At 42.7% G+C, this 17,403-nt stretch overlaps 1 protein-coding gene across 3 annotated transcripts in view; it reads left to right on the top strand.

The window, feature by feature from the left end:
* The window catches only part of PAPPA2 (pappalysin 2), a 295,009-nt gene that overhangs the window by 248,741 nt on the left and 28,865 nt on the right, over positions 1-17,403 (top strand). For all 3 annotated transcript variants that reach the window (XM_082703976.1, XM_082703977.1, XM_082703975.1), the window contains exon 21: positions 7,954-8,025. In XM_082703976.1, coding sequence (XP_082560102.1) covers positions 7,954-8,025 — 72 coding nt within the window. The remainder of the gene's footprint in view (positions 1-7,953; positions 8,026-17,403) is intronic.

The following is a 17,403-nucleotide window of genomic DNA, read 5'->3' as shown; positions in this document are numbered from 1 at the left end:
TCCTATTCTGTGTGAAAACAAAGGGAAGTAATTAGCTCCTTCTCCTAACATGGAGGAAGAAATGTAAGAACTCACAAAATGAGCCTCATCCTTACTTTGCAAGAGTAATTTGTCCTGAGAAAACATCCAAAGGTCAGAATTTTAAAAGTTAAATACATAATTGATAACATAACCCAAATCAAGATTCTTTATGCCCAAAGAAAACCCAGTGTTAATTCAGTGGTTAACATGAATTATCATAGAACGTCCAAAGAAGCTGTCATCTGTGACTCTCTCAACAATTCCATAGATATAATGAAATAAAGGAGCCTTGTTTACCCCCCACCAAAAAAAAAAAAAAAAGCTTACATGGGATGCTTTGTTTTAGGAAATTAAAATTTTATCATAACAGAAAATAAGAGAAAGGAATCAGTGGAAGCAACAGGAATTGCGATGAGGTTACTCTTGTGTTCCCAGGTCCTCAGAGATAAGATTATACACCAGCCATATATGATTTCATGATGTCTACTATTCCATGGCATCCAGTAGCTCCTGAGCAGCGGGAAATCTAAACTTGTCCTCATAAATAAGAGAAAATGCCTTATAAGCCAAAGCAGTTGTGTTAAATGAAACTCTTCATTAAAATCCTTGTAACTTACATTGATTTATCTTGGGGTTTGTTCTGTATTGCGCTTGATCTTAAATTTTGGTGTCCTTAAGAATCACTTGGGCAGTTTGTAAGAGAGACAGAGCTGGGTTCCACCCTTCAGAGAGGCTGGCGATGCCACAAAGCACACCCAGCATTCCACTGTAATGCTTTGAAAGACACTGCTATTACCAAATAAAATGCTGGCAACAGTAATATTTTAAATACAAGCACGTCTGTTTGGAGCCTGGCTCCTTTGTTCTGTAAATGGTGATCTCCTTATTTCGTGCGAATCCCTATCTCCAATACTTCAAATACCTTTATATCTGGCAAGACTACAGAGCAAATGAATTCAGTTGCATCATTTTCTCTAGTCTGCTTCCAATGACTTCATTCTTTGTAATAAAAACGGTATCTTACAGTTGGATAACATTTTATTGTTTTCAAAGTTGTATATATAAAATATATATTTTTATGTATTTCATTTAATTTCATTTTATTTCATAATTTCATTTTAATCTTATCACAAACCAATACACTAGGAAAGCAGGATTTAATTATCCTCATTTTGACCAATAGAGTTGACATTGGATGATCTGTTCAAGCTTGACGCTGGAAGTGGAGAAAGAAGTGCAATCAACTTCTCTGATCCCAAGTCCAATGTCATCTCCCCTGAATCACCCTATTTGCCATAGTTGTTTCTTTCCCCTGCAGTGTACTTGGATTAGTTTGCTCATCAAATAGAAAAGAAGACACTCCTCTCAATTATAAGAATCCCCTCATTCCTACACTTCTCTTATTTCCTTTCTTCCTTCTCTAACAAAAATAATTTAGTGCTCGCTTTGACAGCACATATTCTAACAAAAATAATTTAGAGAGACAGTTTTCTATAATTCTACTTTTCCCTATTGTGAAAGAGATTGTTTCTAAAGAACCAACAAGTATACTTTTGAGATGCTCACAAACCTTATTTGCCTTCCCCTGGGGTTCTACAGGTTTTTATACCTGCAAATGATATCTGACTTCTAGAATAATATACTCCCTATTAAAGGGAGAATTTCTGAGAACTTAGGGAACCTGGGGTTTTGATGAAAAACAACTCGAAGTAGCAACTGGCATAAAGAAGAGTGAAGTCCCCCTGAGTTCAAATACTTACCCTTTGGTGGCCTCTGCCTTTTCAGCAGCAAGGGCCAGGATAATATTCTCTATCTTGCAGGGCTGTTGTGAAAATTAAAAATAACACTTCTGAGATGTCTTACCCGGTTTTTAGCCTATAGTTCTGAAGTGAGTAAAAACGAAATTTCGGTTCATTTAGTACAAATCTTACTTTTGGAAGTTTCCTTCCCCTCTGAACAGATATCACCAGTTATCTCTATGAAAGAGAAAACATAAAATCCTCTGGGCTGTATACTCTGCTCACTGGTGTGCACCCACGAGTGTAGACAGAAACATGTAGATCACGTGTTTCTTTTTTCTGCCCCTTTTACAAATGGGGCTGGGAAGGGAGTTAATGGCCATTCAGCATTTCCTAGTTGAACACTGACTAACGAAGCAACGTCTAACCGCTTCGGTTGTGAGACTGAGAGTCCAGATGAGAATGACGGTTATTTCTAATGACTCAAGGGCATACTGGCTGTGGGAGACAAGAGGTAAGGATCTGAAATGCTCAGGTGGACATGCTGGGCCTTTTGTTTTTGTAATGGTGTCTTTCTCCTTCACCCACTGTACACAGAGATCTAGACATTTCTATGGTGATGACATCTGTCGCGAAATACCTGGCAGAAAGACAGGACACCAAACAAAAGGGCTTCTTGGCACTCAAGTAAGGGCCTGCCAGTCTCTGTGACTGAGTAATGGAACCTGGCAGTTAGGGTACAGACGACAGCCACATGCCTAGTCGGTAGCGTTGCTCACACCCAGAAGCACAAGCTTTTGCCCCACAGCCTCCCACAACTCCCCGGCAGTACCCACACACCTGGTGGTCTGGGGAGCCTGAGCTGAGGGCGTGGGAGGAGCTCCCCTCAGACTTCTGTGGGGAGCACTCTGCTTTTCTCATCCCTGTATTTCCTCTGCTTCATTGTTTCCCTTCCTTTTTCTTCTTTTCTGTCCTTCTACCTCTAAACTGGAAGATTCTTGCGGGTAGGAATGATATCTTATTTTCATCCCCAGATCTCCTCAGCGGATGACTCATTTAGTCCCTTGCTCCAAACGGGTTGCCAAAACCAGAGCCCGTAGAAGAGAGTAGCTCCTGCCTCCACAGAGCTCTTTCCCAAGGCAAACGTTTTGATTTTTCCAAAGGCCTATGTAAAGTTGAATTTTTATGGTTTTCCTTAACCACTGTGTTGAGGGAATGTTTTATTATATTTTGAGATTTACCACTTAAATGGGAAAATTAACATTTTTGACTTATGTTGGAAAGACGTGGTCCTTCAAGACTCTGATTTCATGGGGAGGTGATTTTTTTTATATATACATAATGTGGCAATTGTTTGCACGTAATTATACTTGAAAGCGTTCCATTCTGAAGTACAAAAGCATCCATCATAACATCTCATTTCCTCTATTAGTTTGCTTCGTAAATTCGTTTTTCACAGACTGAACAATGCTTTTCTTTTCTTTTTTTAGTACATCACAATTAGGAATTAGTGAAGTCCAAACTAATGAGATTTTCCTGTGGTTCCAAATGGGAGGTTTGTGAGATGCTCAGCACTGCAGGGAAGCCCTCCCTTGCCGCCCCCCCCAGCTCTTCACTAGAATCGCTCAGTCAAAACAAATCGTGTAATTTCTGACTTTGTTTTCCCAAATTGGTCCCCAAAGGATTAGTAATTCCTTAAGCAAAAACAAAACGTTTTAAGAGGGAGAGAGAAGCAGGAAGAGAAAAAGAAGACAGTGTCCCCCAGGAGCCGTAGTGTCCCACTAGCTGGTCTCACCCTCCCATCTGTCTTCTTGTCTCCTCGTCCTTGCCCTCTTCCCTCAGAGTGTCCTCTGGATGGGCACAGTTGTGTAACAGCCCCAGTGACACTTGCCACACACACACATCAGTGGGAGAACGAATCCCTCAGACATGAGTCATGAAAAAAACCTTCTTTTTCGTCAGTTTCAAGTATGGAAGTGTCTGCTTTTGGTTTGAGTGAGTCTCGAGGCATCGAGTCCAAGACAGTCTTGGAGGATGGGGGAAGAAGAACTGAAAAGCAAACTGCAGGGTAATGTGCGACTGTCCAAAGACACACGCAAAAACAGGGCTGTATTTTATTTAGGGTTGCATACACATGTAGTAATAAGGAAATTGTCACAAACCTGGGCAGCAGCAGAACTTTGTGGTCTGTTGTGATTAGCAGCGCATTCTGTCAAGTAACTATTCCTGATTAAAAAAAACAATTGAGCAATTCTGTGTTAGACCATAGTGTTGGCTTACCATCAGTCTTGTGACCTTTAGTGAGACATTTAACCGAGCAATAGCCGTCAATTGCCTTATGACCTTCCCCTTCCCCTCCTCCCTTCCTTCTCTCTCTTTCTTTCTGTCTCTCTCTCTTTCCCCCTCCCACTTTCATTTTGTTCTTCCCTTTTTCCCTTTTTACTTTTAAAAAATTTGTAAATGGCCCAACCAAGAGGAAATCTTTAAACTGGTATCTCATAAACGTTTTCCTTTTGGAGACTTCAAAACAAATCTTTGTTCACAATCAAGTCACCTGCAAAGTAGCTTATTAGTAGTATAATAACAGTAGTTACATAAAACTGTATAGAAATAATAATTTTAAAATTCAGAATAGTTGTTACCAGTAGGGAGGAAGGAAGGAGAATGAGGGGACATTAATTGAATCTCTAGTGACTTAAATCCTGGAAGCAGACGCCATCAAATTGTTAAGATTTGATAAAGCTGGAAAGAGGCTATAAGGTTGTTCTTTCAATTATTTCCTATAGCTTTTCAAATGTAATATACACTATCATAATTTGTCAAAAATATTCCAGAAAATAAGAAAGTTACAGTGAATCCTTAAAAGATAAGTTGATGCATATTAAAAATTTTAAGGGCTTATTTGACCAAAAATCTGTTTTGAGTCAGGCAGCATCAAACCAAAAGTGGTTAGGAGTGCTCCAACAAGAGGAGCTTAGGACAGACTCTATGGTAGAGAAAGAAAAAACAGAAGGAAAGTAAGGAAATTATTGACTGGCTATATAGCTTAAAGCCTAGTTGAGTCTTTGTGACTGGTTGTCCATAATTTTCAGTTTCGTAACCTTGAAACATTCACAGGCTTAGATGTTGGGTTGCTTACGTGGGCTACCATGGATCAGAGCCACCTCAGTCTAATGGCCTCTTTGTTGAATTAATTTAACTAATGTCACCAGTAGCTAGCCCTTTCCATTGTTTTTCTTCCTGTTTCACTCTCTTCTTTTACCTCACCACCACAAATATGCCCCTAAAATTTCGGGCCTGAAACACATTTAAAATTCTCTGGTTTTGATCAATAAGTAGTAGTTCAATTAATGACATAAGCATGTCTTTTCTTATGGGATGAATGTCATTCAGAGGCCAGAAGATTGTGGAGAATCCTGGAGCTCCAACATCATATTTAGTGGTCAACAAAAGCTTATAAAGCATCATCTCTAAGTCACTGAGATAAGATATAGGGGTGGGAAACAGTCCCTATTCTCAAGGATTTCACAGTCTAGGAAGGCATATCACCCAGGTACCAGAAGCTTTTGCAATTTTCTAGAGATTAAGGAAGGATGCCGGTTTGAAACCTTTTCATGTCTGAATGACAGAACATTGAAGAATCATTGAGATGAATATTCTCAGTTCTACTATCATGAATTTATTCTACAGATATAGTTGCCCATATATGAAATGTTTTATGTGTAGAATTGTTTGTTGGAGCACAAGACTGAATAACCCAAATATCCATCAATATGGGTCTGGGTAAGTAAATGGGGGTTCATACATGCAATGAAATACTATGCAATCAATAGAATGCAACACTCCAGATAACATAAAATGGACAGAACCCCAGGGAACACTGTGAAGTGAAATAAAGACAAACAAGCAACCAACAGCAGACCAAAGTACAAAATAAAATTATGGTATTTTATCATTTGTACGTGGCAAATTGGAAGTATATATGTATATATATACTAGGCATAGACTATCCCCGCAATGATACAAAATATAGAAAATCAAATGGAGGAACTTGGGTGGCTGGGGGTCAGGAGAAGGAGGGAGATTGTGCACCCTTCTACCTTTTATATCCTGGGAATCTGTATAACATAGTAATAAAATTATGTAAATATACAAAGATAGCAAACATCATTTGGAGATGATAGGATAAAAGAGCGAAAAAAAATCTCAAGTAAAGACAGACTCTTTTCTTTTCTTTCTCCCCCTGCCCTTTGCAATATAGCCTTAGAATTTCTAAAGTGTTAGCAAACCCATACTCTTACGTTTACAAATGACGTGGATGAGGTAGAAGGTTTAGAGGGCATAAGAGAAGCTGATACAGTCAGTTAAAATGTTCTGGAGAGTTCTGGCCATGGACACCCTGTGAGGGTGCCAAGGTTAAATATCCCCTTATGTGGAAGAATTGACCTCTTTAAGGGCACCAGCTAGATTTGTGAATATTCAGACCCCTCTTGCTGACTGGGGAATCTGGCTCAGAGTGCTGGAAGCCTGTATAAATTTGAGAGTCTGACTGATAGGGATGGGAAAAGGGGATCCTTAGGGAATGTGGTGCCGTGAGAAGGAATAAGACTGCTATGTATTTACATCTCCAGGGTGAAACTTCCTGTTACATGCTATTACCATTATCTGGTGGCAACAAGAAAGCATAAAACGTGGATATTTTAAATAATAGTAGTCAAGACCATCACTAGCTAAATAGAGTTTCACTGATACTGGTTTTAAAAGATAAACAAGGATCCCTTCCAGGTAGCTGAGCCATTGTTTATATGGGGTCTTCTTAATGGCCGTCGTAAGTGGACTTTTGTGCAGAATACCTCAGTTTTTAGTAGGCTGAACACCCCTATTGTGTTTACCTTATGTATTTGTATAATTTTGTATAGATTTGATAACCTTTTTTTTCTCAGTGCAATGAAAACTTAAAAACAAGTCACTTTCTATGCTATTACAATGTGGAATTTTGAGTATTGGAATTTATTAGGATATATGGTATTTATCCCCTCTTTAGAGAAGTGGTGAAAGAAGAGCTTTAGTTGAAGTGATTAACTCCAGGAAAATCTTGCAGACTCCCATTCTCATAACTATGAGGTTCATATACATGTACCTACATATTAATATATACAAATGTCTCCAATCTGATTATTGCATAATCTTAGCATTCTAGAATGTATGATTTCCAGTTACCGGAAGTACTACATTGTGTAAAACTCATATTCGACAGTGTATTATTTTTCTTCCGATTGCACCGTATTCCTTGTGCACTGAATTAAAATGTGTGAATGAAAGTCTACAAGTGACTGGGAATCTCCTTTTCTCCCTGAAGCCTCCTGTGGGACTTTCTCTTCTCCTGAAGTGCATCTTTCCAAATTTTAAAATACAAAAATTAAAAGGAAAAAGCTCAGTGACAAGCATCATTCAAGCAAGAGTAGATGACTGTTTGTTTAAATGCACATCTGGAAATGACCACTGGGACCAGGACAATCACCAGTGTTTAACACAAACGTGGTCTTGCGCTTTCCCACTTGATGCAGATGCCATTTTGAGCCCGTGGCATCACGTTAACCCTGCTTGACCAATGCGTAGACCTTCTTTCATTTCCCATGAGGAAGGGATAAGTGTGCTAGCAACAGCTGCCAATCGTGCAGAGTCTCCTCCGCTCTTTGCTGAACACTCACATCTTATCGTCTAGGATTCTTGAGATCCATTTTTAGTTCAACCCTCAGCCCTTTTTCAGTCCTTAAAAATCCCTGGTGCTTCCTGGTCAACCCAGGCAGCTCACAATTTCTTGTAATGTTATTGAGAACTTCAAAACAAATGGAAACAATCTTATGCCTAGAGCCAAATTAAACTCATTACAACATAGAGGATGCTTTCTTAAAATTATAGCTACACCTCTCTGGAAACTCTGATATCTTGGGAGAGAGGAGCGAAGGAGGATGAAGAGGATGAGAGCTCCACCCTGGTACCAGCTGGCAGGAGTAGCAGCTCTGGAGGAAACACCAGCTGGCCCCGGCCTCGGCTGTCTCAATAGGACACAACTGGGGTCTCCCTCCTCAGGAAATGGGGTGGGACTGGTAGGGGAGCTCAGGGTCTGCCCCTTCTCTTACTGACGAGGGCTCTCTATTTTTGTTTTCTGTTCTTTCATCTTCCCCTTCAGAGCATCGTGTGCACTGGGCGGCGTCAATGGCACCCAGACCCTGTCCTGGTCCACTGCATTCAGTCATGTGAGGTAAGCTGCACACCCGCGCCCCCCAACCCAGACTAGAGTTTTAAAGTCTGCTTAACTCACAAGGAATTGAGCCTTTCTAATTCAAGATCCTGCTCCTGTGTCCTTTGGTTAATCACTTATATTTAGCTCTCCAATTCCCAAATTACAGATATTAGGATTTCTCTTCTTCCTTTTTTCTTCTTTCTTCTTCCTCCTTCCTTCTTCTGTCATATCTTCTTCTCCTTCTTCCTCATCCTCTTCTTCTTCTTTTTAGCAAAATCTCTAGGGTCTCATTTTAAATGAGACCTAATAAAAAATAAGTTAAAAGCAAATGAGACCTAATAAAAAATAAGTTAAAAGCAAATCAGAATTTTTTATGGTCTTGGGATTCCGTAACTGGACCTTAATTGTGCTTAGTTAGATCAGAGCTTTGCGGACCAATGGCCTATAGACAGGTTTGTCTGGCCAGCACCGTGTCTGACAACAATTTTGTTTTGGTTGCCAATATTTAAAAATTGGGCTTTCACATAAAACTTGTACATGTACTTATCACACACACACGTACACACATACTCCCAGTAAAAATCAGTATGAAACACTTTGTGTGGATTTGTCTCCTGGAAAAAAAAAAAGGCTATCTGGCAACCATGGCAACGATTAGCTGGCTCTAAGTAACAGCTACAACTCCAGAAGGGCAGCTGCTCTGGGCTGAGCAAAATGCTCCCGTCTCCCTATGGCTTCTTACCTAGTGCACATCCCTCCTTGGCATCAACTGCCTGGGGCACGCATGCATTTATATGCTCAACCTCTGAGGTAGACCTGTAATCCACCGTTGACCAACTTGAATCAGACCTTTATATTTCTTCACACAGGGGAGTGCCTTCTAGTAGGGGATTTAGCATGCTGTGAATTCCTTAGCTAGATTAACAGGAGTTATTGTGAAGAAGAGTCAAGAACGAGGCAGAGCCTTACTGAGGGAGACTGACGCAGGAATCCTGGAATCCTGACGTGGGGAGGTGGTTGGGTGGGGGGTGGGGGAGCAGGCACTTCTCACACACGTGCACACACACACGTGCACACACACACACACACACACACACACACACGATTTAAACCCTCTCACCCTGGGGATAGCCCCTCTGTCACAAGAGGTTTTGCCATCCAAATCTCTCACTGCAAGGAATGAAGCCACTTAGCGGTGACACTTGGGTAATACTGGCTGCTCCCTGTGTGCTAGCAAGAGCTGTTGCACTGCCACTGATTTCCAGCACCCTCCCCCCAACACACACCCAACCCACATGCTTGTCGGTCCCTCGGTTCTTCTGTATCCCTGTTTCTCTTTATCGAATTCTGGGAAACTGGGATCTACATGAGGCCAAAGAGGGGGAAAGGGTGGGGTTTGAGACAAAGAGAAAACTGGGTGGGGGAAATGACACCAATAAAATAGCGCTCTGAGAGTCCATCAGGGAAAATGCTAGCATGGAGTATGCTTTGTTACCGTGCGGGCCAACAAAACAGCTCATCTTCTGCCATCATTAGAAAAACAGATGGCAGTGGGGTGGGGAGGAGGGGCAGTGACTCATCCACTGGGCAGGGTGTAAAAGGAGGGAAGAGGAGGCCAGGGAAGGAGGGAGATAAACAGACAGAGGACTCAGAACTGGGAAGAGATCAAAGGGATCCTGAGAATTCCCTTCTGCTGCTTCTATGTGTGATGGCAAGAGGAAGGGTGGGTGACGGGGCTTGGAGCTGGCTTCCGCGTTTCCCAGAAGGTCACAACACAGAGCTTTCCTCGTGTACTCCCCTCCTCACTGAACCCCCAGCGTGTCCTCTAGATCTCTTAACCGGAGCTTCCTAGGCTTCCCTCCTTCCTAGCCTTTGTTGATGTGACAAGGAAATACTCCCCTCCCTCCTGTGACTACCCTGCCCAATGGCTGCTATGTGCCGCTGAGCCTTGCCCACCTGACAGCGGTTGGTACCCTGGCTCCAGTGCTTCTCAAGGTCTGGCCCGTGGGGTGAAAGGAAGAAGGGGGGTGGGGGGAAGAGCATCAATGTGCACCAGAAAGGAAAGCAATCAGACATGGGAGGAGAAAGAGAAGAAACTCTGAAGATGTAAGTAGTAAGAAACGCAGAGAGGGGCAGAACAGGAGAAGAGAGGACGAGAGAGGCTGGAACTGGCCACTTGGCAGACACCTAATTCTTTACTGGAAAAAATCAGCTAAATATATCAGGGGCAACTGAAGAGCATCAAGGATAGAGGAGGGAAGACAGACCCTGAGGCAAGATAAACCGAAGAGGGCTCAGTGGATGAGAGGAAGTCTTGAAAGTGCTGCACAGAAATCCTAGCTCAAATTAGACATTTGTTCCCCAGTATCTAAAAGGAGTTTTCTTTTTTTGCTTTCCAGTACCGAATATAACTCTAAGATGTCCCTGTGAGACATCCAGCCTTGTAAAAGTCAAGTAGCTCATTCCTCTTAGCTCAAGACAGTGAATCCATTACCCACTATCCCCCATCCGTGTCCTGCTTCCTGTCAGTTCTGCTCTTTTGTGTCCTACCCTCTTGGCCACCGAGTTTTCACCTTCAATGCTCCATCATTCTATGCCTCTTGCTTTCTTCAAGAGACAGCTCTAAGGTGTTCTCTACAACATCTTGTGTAAATAACTTCACCTTCTCATTGTCACCTGCATTGGCCTTGTCTCAGCAGCCCAAACTTGTTCATACGTGAAATTCTATTTTTCTAGGTGTTTCTCAAAACTTAACCTGACACTCCTCCTATTTGTTCTGACCCGCCCTTCCTCATGTTGTCTATTTCTTTTGTAAGTTGCAAATGCGCAGGGAATGGTAGCTTGGTTGGTGGAAAGGTTTTGGGGTCACACAAATGGAAATTCAAATCCAAGGTCAACTGAGTGGTGTGAGCCTTGTGTTTTATTCTGTACTGAGGGCAACAAAGTAGGGGCGACAAAATGATTTTAAGAAGTGTGTTAAGACATTATCATGATAATGTCCATGAAGTGTTTAAGTACCATACTATGTCTGGTTCATGGCTGATGGGTACAAAGTATGGCAGTCGTGGTGAACTGTTAACCACTTTATAAATGCTTACTGAGTGTGTAATGCAGAAAGTGGGAGTCCAAACTACTCTTGTGGCCTCAAGGTGAGTAGGTACAAACGCTGAGGACGGGAAAAGGGGAAGAATAAGAGAAGAAAGGGGAAACAGGCCATTCTTAGGGAAGCCCCCTGAGATCCATAATTCGCAGATCTCATGGAGAAGCTGCCAGGTCCAGTCAGTCACCAGGCCAGTTGGTCACCAGATCATTCCATGAGTAGCTCTCTTCATTCCAACCATTGTGTCCCTTCTTGGTGCCTCAGCGTTTCCCACTTGGGCTACTGCGTTGGTTTCCTGATTGTTCTTCCTCTTCCCAGACCTGTGCTCATTGAAATTATAGACAAGTATACAAATGGTCTAGGATAACTGTGCAGGAAACAAACACTTATTCTTCCAAATGCTTGTCCAAGAAAGCGTACTCTTTTCCCGACACGGCAAGAGAAAGAGAGACACCAGGAGGCATCTTCATTCTGTGGGGCAATGACTGAAGTGAGTGTTTGTTCAATCCATGAACACTATGAGACTGTCAGGTCACATGTGTTGCCCTCTCTGGGTTTTTTCCCCCCTCTGTTCCTTCCTTTTTCCTTCAGAAAGTCGTATTTATGAATTCTGCCAAAGTCCACAGCCCTAAGTTCCACTTAAACTAAGAACACCTTGTTCTCCAGGGAATGCAGCTGGGAATAAAGACCACACTTGCAGCCTCTTTTTGGAGAGAAAAGATTAATTTCCCTCCTGCCGTATGATTAAACTTGAGGGCTCACTGACCTCACGTTTGGTGCTACTTTTTCTGTGACCACGCATTGTGTCCTTCTCAGCAGACTCCATTTTGGATTACAGTTTCTCACACTCTCTTTTTACCCCTTCACTGTTCTGTAGAGCCGTGCCCTTCCTTTTTCAAAAGTGGGAGCTATGAAGGAGATCAGGGGCAGAACTATATTCAAATAATTAGGACCAAATACAAATCAAAAACATCTACCCTTGTTCACTATGTGGGGTTAGGGTCTTATCGAAACACTGATACAGGGTGCCTGAGTGGCTCAGTGGGTTGGGCTACTGCCTTCGGCTTGGGTCATGGTCCTGGAGTCCTGGGATTGAGTCCCGCGTCAGGCTCTCTGCTCAGCGGGAAGCCTGCTTCCCCCCTCTCTCTGCCTGCCTCTCTGCCTGCTTGTGATTTCTCTCTCTGTCAAATAAATAAATAAATAAATAAATAAATATCTTTAAAAAAAAGAAAGAAAGAAAGAAAGAAAGAAAGAAACAATGATACATATTAAGAAGGCAGAAATAGTCAACTTATACCCAGTTTATATCCTCATGAGTGTTTATTATATTAGTATAGGTAGCCATGGTTAACTGACATTCTTCAGTTCCCAATAAAACTTAGAAAGCCTTTTAAGGTATTGTGGGAATTTCAAGGAAGTCTTTCTGGGCATTAGCTGCCATTTCTCATGTAAAGTCTTATGCACACCCTTACAGATGCCTATCACCTTACTTGCCACATTATTTCAAGATTATTGGATAGATCCATCCTTCCCACAGACTGCAGGCTCCCAAGTGTCGGATGTGTGTTTTATATATTTTTGTATCCCTATTGGGGAAAAAAGGCCTGATTCTTCAGTGACACTTGTTTTCATTCCCATAAAGGGAGGGACAGAGTTGAAGGTAGAACTTGGAGAGTCTTAAATTTGAAAAAGATTGGGTCAGTCTTTGGAGAATCAGCACTGTGGAAATAAACGCAGGGCTGGAATAGAAGTAAAGACTAGAAACTCTGACACGCACAGAATCAGAAGACCTAGCAGCAGGTACAGTGAGGGTGCATGGAATAGCAGAAGAAAGGCTGTCTGACACATCGAGGCAGGCTTGAAGTTCACTTCCATCCTTTAGATTTATCTTTTAACCATGGCACACCTGGGTGACTCAGTCGTTTAAGTGTCTGCCTTTGGCTCAGGTCATGATCCCAGGGTCCTGGGATCAACTCCCACATTGGGCTCTGTGCTCAGCAGGGACCCTGCTTCTTCCTTTGCCTACTGCTCTTCCTACTATGCTCTCTCTCTCTTTATGACAAATAAATAAATAAATACAATCTTTAAAAAAAAAAAACTTGCTGGTCAGATAACCAGCTTCAGAAAACTATGGAGACACACCCATAGGATACAGCTTGGGGCCTTCAGAGAGGTTGCACGCCAATAATGTGTAGGTCATGCTAATTTTTCAGGAATGACTGCAAACCTCCCTTGTTTCTGAGGATTTTTTATCTTAATCAAAAGATTTTGATTAGATTTTGAACTTAATTATACCCGTAATTCCTTCTCTTAAAAGGGCCACTGGTCAGATTTGTGGCTGTCTCGGTTAGCCTTCATTTCTTAGTCCCTGGATGGGTTGCATTTTGGAAATCTGTTGGCACTGTCTTTCTTGGCATCTGTTCAAGACCAGTCCTGCTTTTGGTTTTACTGCTTCCGTCCTGGTACTAGCTGGCAAGAGAAAACTCATACTAAGATAGGATAGATAGGAGAGTCAGAACATGATAAAGGACGTACAAGCACCTCTTGTATGAATGTTCATTAAACATTAGTTGAGCGTGTGATAAACATTAATTGAATTTCATTTATCAGTAATACCGAGTGGCTTCTGTTACAAAATGAAAGTTATGCTCCTTGGCCACTATTCATCCTCATACAATGGGCAATACCCATGTTTGTGTGTATACCCTGAGGAGAAAAGAGGCCAGGCTGATCTGGAGGGAGATATAGGGTAAAGGATTGCTTAATACAACTCTGGCGCCCTATCTAATCCCGTTTGGTGTTCCCGAAGGAATGAAGTACCCTCGGAAAGCTGGAGGGAAGCTGTGCAGTATACACTATTTTATTTTATTTTTTTTAAGATTATTTATTTATTTATTTGACAGAAAGATTACAAGAAGGCAGAGAGGCAGGCAGAGAGAGAAGGGGAAGCAGGCTCCCGCCCAGCAGAGAGCCCAATGCGATACTCGATCCCAGGACCCTGAGTTCATTTGAGCTGAAGGCAGAGGCTTAACCCACTGAGCCACCCAGGTGCCCCCAGTATACACTATTTTAAAAGGCAAAGGGGGTTGAGCAATAATGTCTGCATGCCTGCAAGTTTGAGTTTTCTACGAGAAATAGGTCTAGGGCAGTTTCTCTTTGTCCAAGTCCTATCCTTCTAAGGAACAAGCCCTTCCTTACCACCTCCATGTTTTGTGTCAGAACGACTGGTCAGAGAGATAAAGGAGAAATCAGTTCTTAAACTTAGCAGGTGTGCCCTTCTAGTCCAGATGAGAGAGCCCCCAATTTAAGATGGCAGCTAAGGGGTTTGACGCAAGGTGGGTCATTACTGGAGATTGTGCAGGACGGGACGGCCCGACCAGTGGAACACTCAAGACGTGTTCTGGCCACACCCGGATTTTGACTCATTTCACAAGGGCAAGGGAGTCGGCGGGTCATTTTTATAAAAAGTGAGCTAAAGAATTACATGTATTCTTATTTTTTATTTTTGAAAGATTTTATTTGTTTGAGAAAGAGAGAGAGAGCAGGGGTGAGGGGCAGAGGGAGAGAGGGAATCCCAAGGGGAACTCCCGTGTTGAGCATGGAGCCGACAAGGAGCTCCATCTCATGACCCTGAGATCACGACCTGAGCTGAAATCAAGAGTCAGATGCTTAGCCAACTGAGCTCCCCAGGTGCCCCTGGGCTTCTTATTTTTAAAGTACTTATTCTTAGGTGCTGCCTCTTCTTTCCCATTCTGACATGTCAAGTCTGGGGTGAGGTCCAAGAATTTGCTTTGGGGTGCTGTTAATCCAGGGGGTTGTCAACTACACTTTGAGAAACACTGAGCAGGGATAAGAGAATGCGCTCCTCGATGAAGGTACATGGCAGCACCTTGCAGCCGGGGAGCAAAGTATCCATCTTCCAGTAGTTTTTGGAAAAAATAAACAAATCACCTGAAATAGAATGTAAAATTAGAGGTCAAGGACAAAGGTAGAAACATCTGGCAGAGAGTAGTAAAAGTAAAATTCTCAGAAGCCAGGAAACACTGGATTGCTTTTAAAATTGTAGTTAAAATTTTTAAAAATCATGTTTCATCATGGGTGAACAGCAGCGTGCCTCTTCTTAAAACAAGCTACAGCTACATGGCAATGAGTATACTTGGGACCAAGAAAAAACCTGAGTATTTCTCTGTTTTTCATTCTTCTCACCAGTAGTCTACTCCTCTTTTCTCTTTAGATCTAGCCTCCATAGCCATTAGAAAATACAGACCATTTTTGGGGTGCCTGGGTGGCTCAGTGGGTTAAAGCTTCTGCCTTTGGCTCAGGTCTTGATCTCAGGGTCCTGGGATCGAGCACCGTATCAGGCTCACTCCTCAGCGGGGAGCCTGCTTCCTCCTCTCTCTTTGCCTGCCTCACTGCCTACTTGTGATCTCTGTCTGTCAAATAAATAAAATAAAAAAAAAATACTGACCATTTTTTAAAAATTAACATATAATGTATTATTTGCTTCAGGGGTCCAGGTCTGAAATACAAACCTTGTTGAAGGTAGCAAGAATAATCTCCAAAGTTGTTAATTCATTTGGGGCAAAAATCAAAAGCAACTGGGATTTTTAAGCCAAAGAAGAGTAGGATGAAGATGCACGTAGTAAATATTTTCAGGTCTTGGATACTTTACCTACAGAAGAGTTAACAGTCACCACCCCCCGATAAGAACAGAACAGAAAACAATGGGCTTAAAAACTGAATGAACTATTTAAATCTGTGTGAAATATCCTGGCGGTGTTAGACTTTATACAAGGTTTCAAAGAGATGTGTTTAAAAGTCATATTAGCCTTTGGAACATTTTAAGGGGGTGTGTATTGTCCTCTCTCTGCACAGTTGGATACTTTCTGCTGTGTGAAACACAGAAAATGTTTTGGTGTTCCCTTTCCCTGTAGATGTAGCATGCCGTGGATTTAAATGTAAATATATTTGTGCGGTTTCTTAAAGCAACTGGTAGAGATATCTGTATGTATCCTTGCCATAGGAGTACTCCCTTGATAGGAATTTGTATAGGAGGAAACTGGGCTTGGAAAGACCAGGTGAGGAGGAGTTGGGGAACAAATTTAGCTGCAGTGGAGCGGCTACATTTACTTAAAAGTAGGTGGGCAGTTGTATTTTCTTACACATTTAGTAGCTGATACCAACAATGCTCCCATCCCTAATTCGTTCCATCTGCTACACCATTCCTTGGATTCTTTCTTCTGTGTTGTCTTGGACCTCTCTCTGCCTCCCTTTTATTATTTATATTCCAGATGGTAGCCCTGTTAGCTGGGCTTCTTGATGGCTCATGGGCACTGCCTCGGTTAATGCTCTAAGTTGATGGGATGCAGGGGCCAGTATATAATTCATGAGGTAGAAATGACGGCCAGGAAATCAAACTTTTATTATACCTTTTTTTTTTTCTTGCCCAGAGCTTGAGCCAAGAGAGAGGGGCTAGAGTCAGACCAAAAAGTCCTGTTCTAAGAGGTGTGCTTTATTCTAGGGCACAGACTGTCTACAGATCTGAATGAGATGATCTGAGCTCAAGGAAGGGAGAGGCTGGCAGGGTGCGGGCTTGTGCGTGTGTGTGTATCTGACCATGTGAAACTCCAGTGCCGGATGGAAAAACACATCAACACCATCATAAATCAGAGGCATCTTATTCTTCAAGGTGAAACGCAATGCATGAGCATCTAGGAGAAGCCGGTGCAGAAGTCCTGCCTTCCTCGTGGTAGCTGAACCGGCCGGCCGGCTTCCAGGAAAGCAGGAAGGAACATTTTCTCCCAAGTGAAATATTCGAAGACCCAAGTGAGTCAGACAGGGTCGTATTTCACCCTTAGGGCTGGCTGAGCCTCAAGTCAGAGAGGTGACACTTGGGCCTGCACCTGCGGAGATCCAGGACGCACCGGTGGCGGTCCTGGCCGCCACCACGGCACCAGACCACCTGTGAGCAGTACAGATTCTCCCGTCAGGGCTTCGAGTCAGAGGCCCTTGTGGGGGCTGGTCGGGGCACAGAACCCAGTTGTGCGGATCCTCTGGGTAGCTCCAGTGTACGCCCGGGTTTGCGGTCTTCAGAGCTGCAGGAAAACACCGCACTAATAACAGTTGTCCCCAGGGCACTGGAAAAAGGCACGCATACAAAGATCCTGTGTCTGATTTGAAATCTGTTCTTTCTGTCCCCCTCCGTGTCCGTGCAACCTGTTCAGCCATGCTTTTCTCAGTCTTTTCTCATTTCTGCCCTTAAGGTTGACCTCTATGACTATGCTTCAGAAAACCAT

Source organism: Mustela nivalis (assembly GCF_964662115.1).
Source record: "Mustela nivalis genome assembly, chromosome: 16".
Lineage (NCBI taxonomy): Eukaryota > Metazoa > Chordata > Mammalia > Carnivora > Mustelidae > Mustela > Mustela nivalis.
This window is presented reverse-complemented; position numbering and strand designations above follow the sequence as displayed.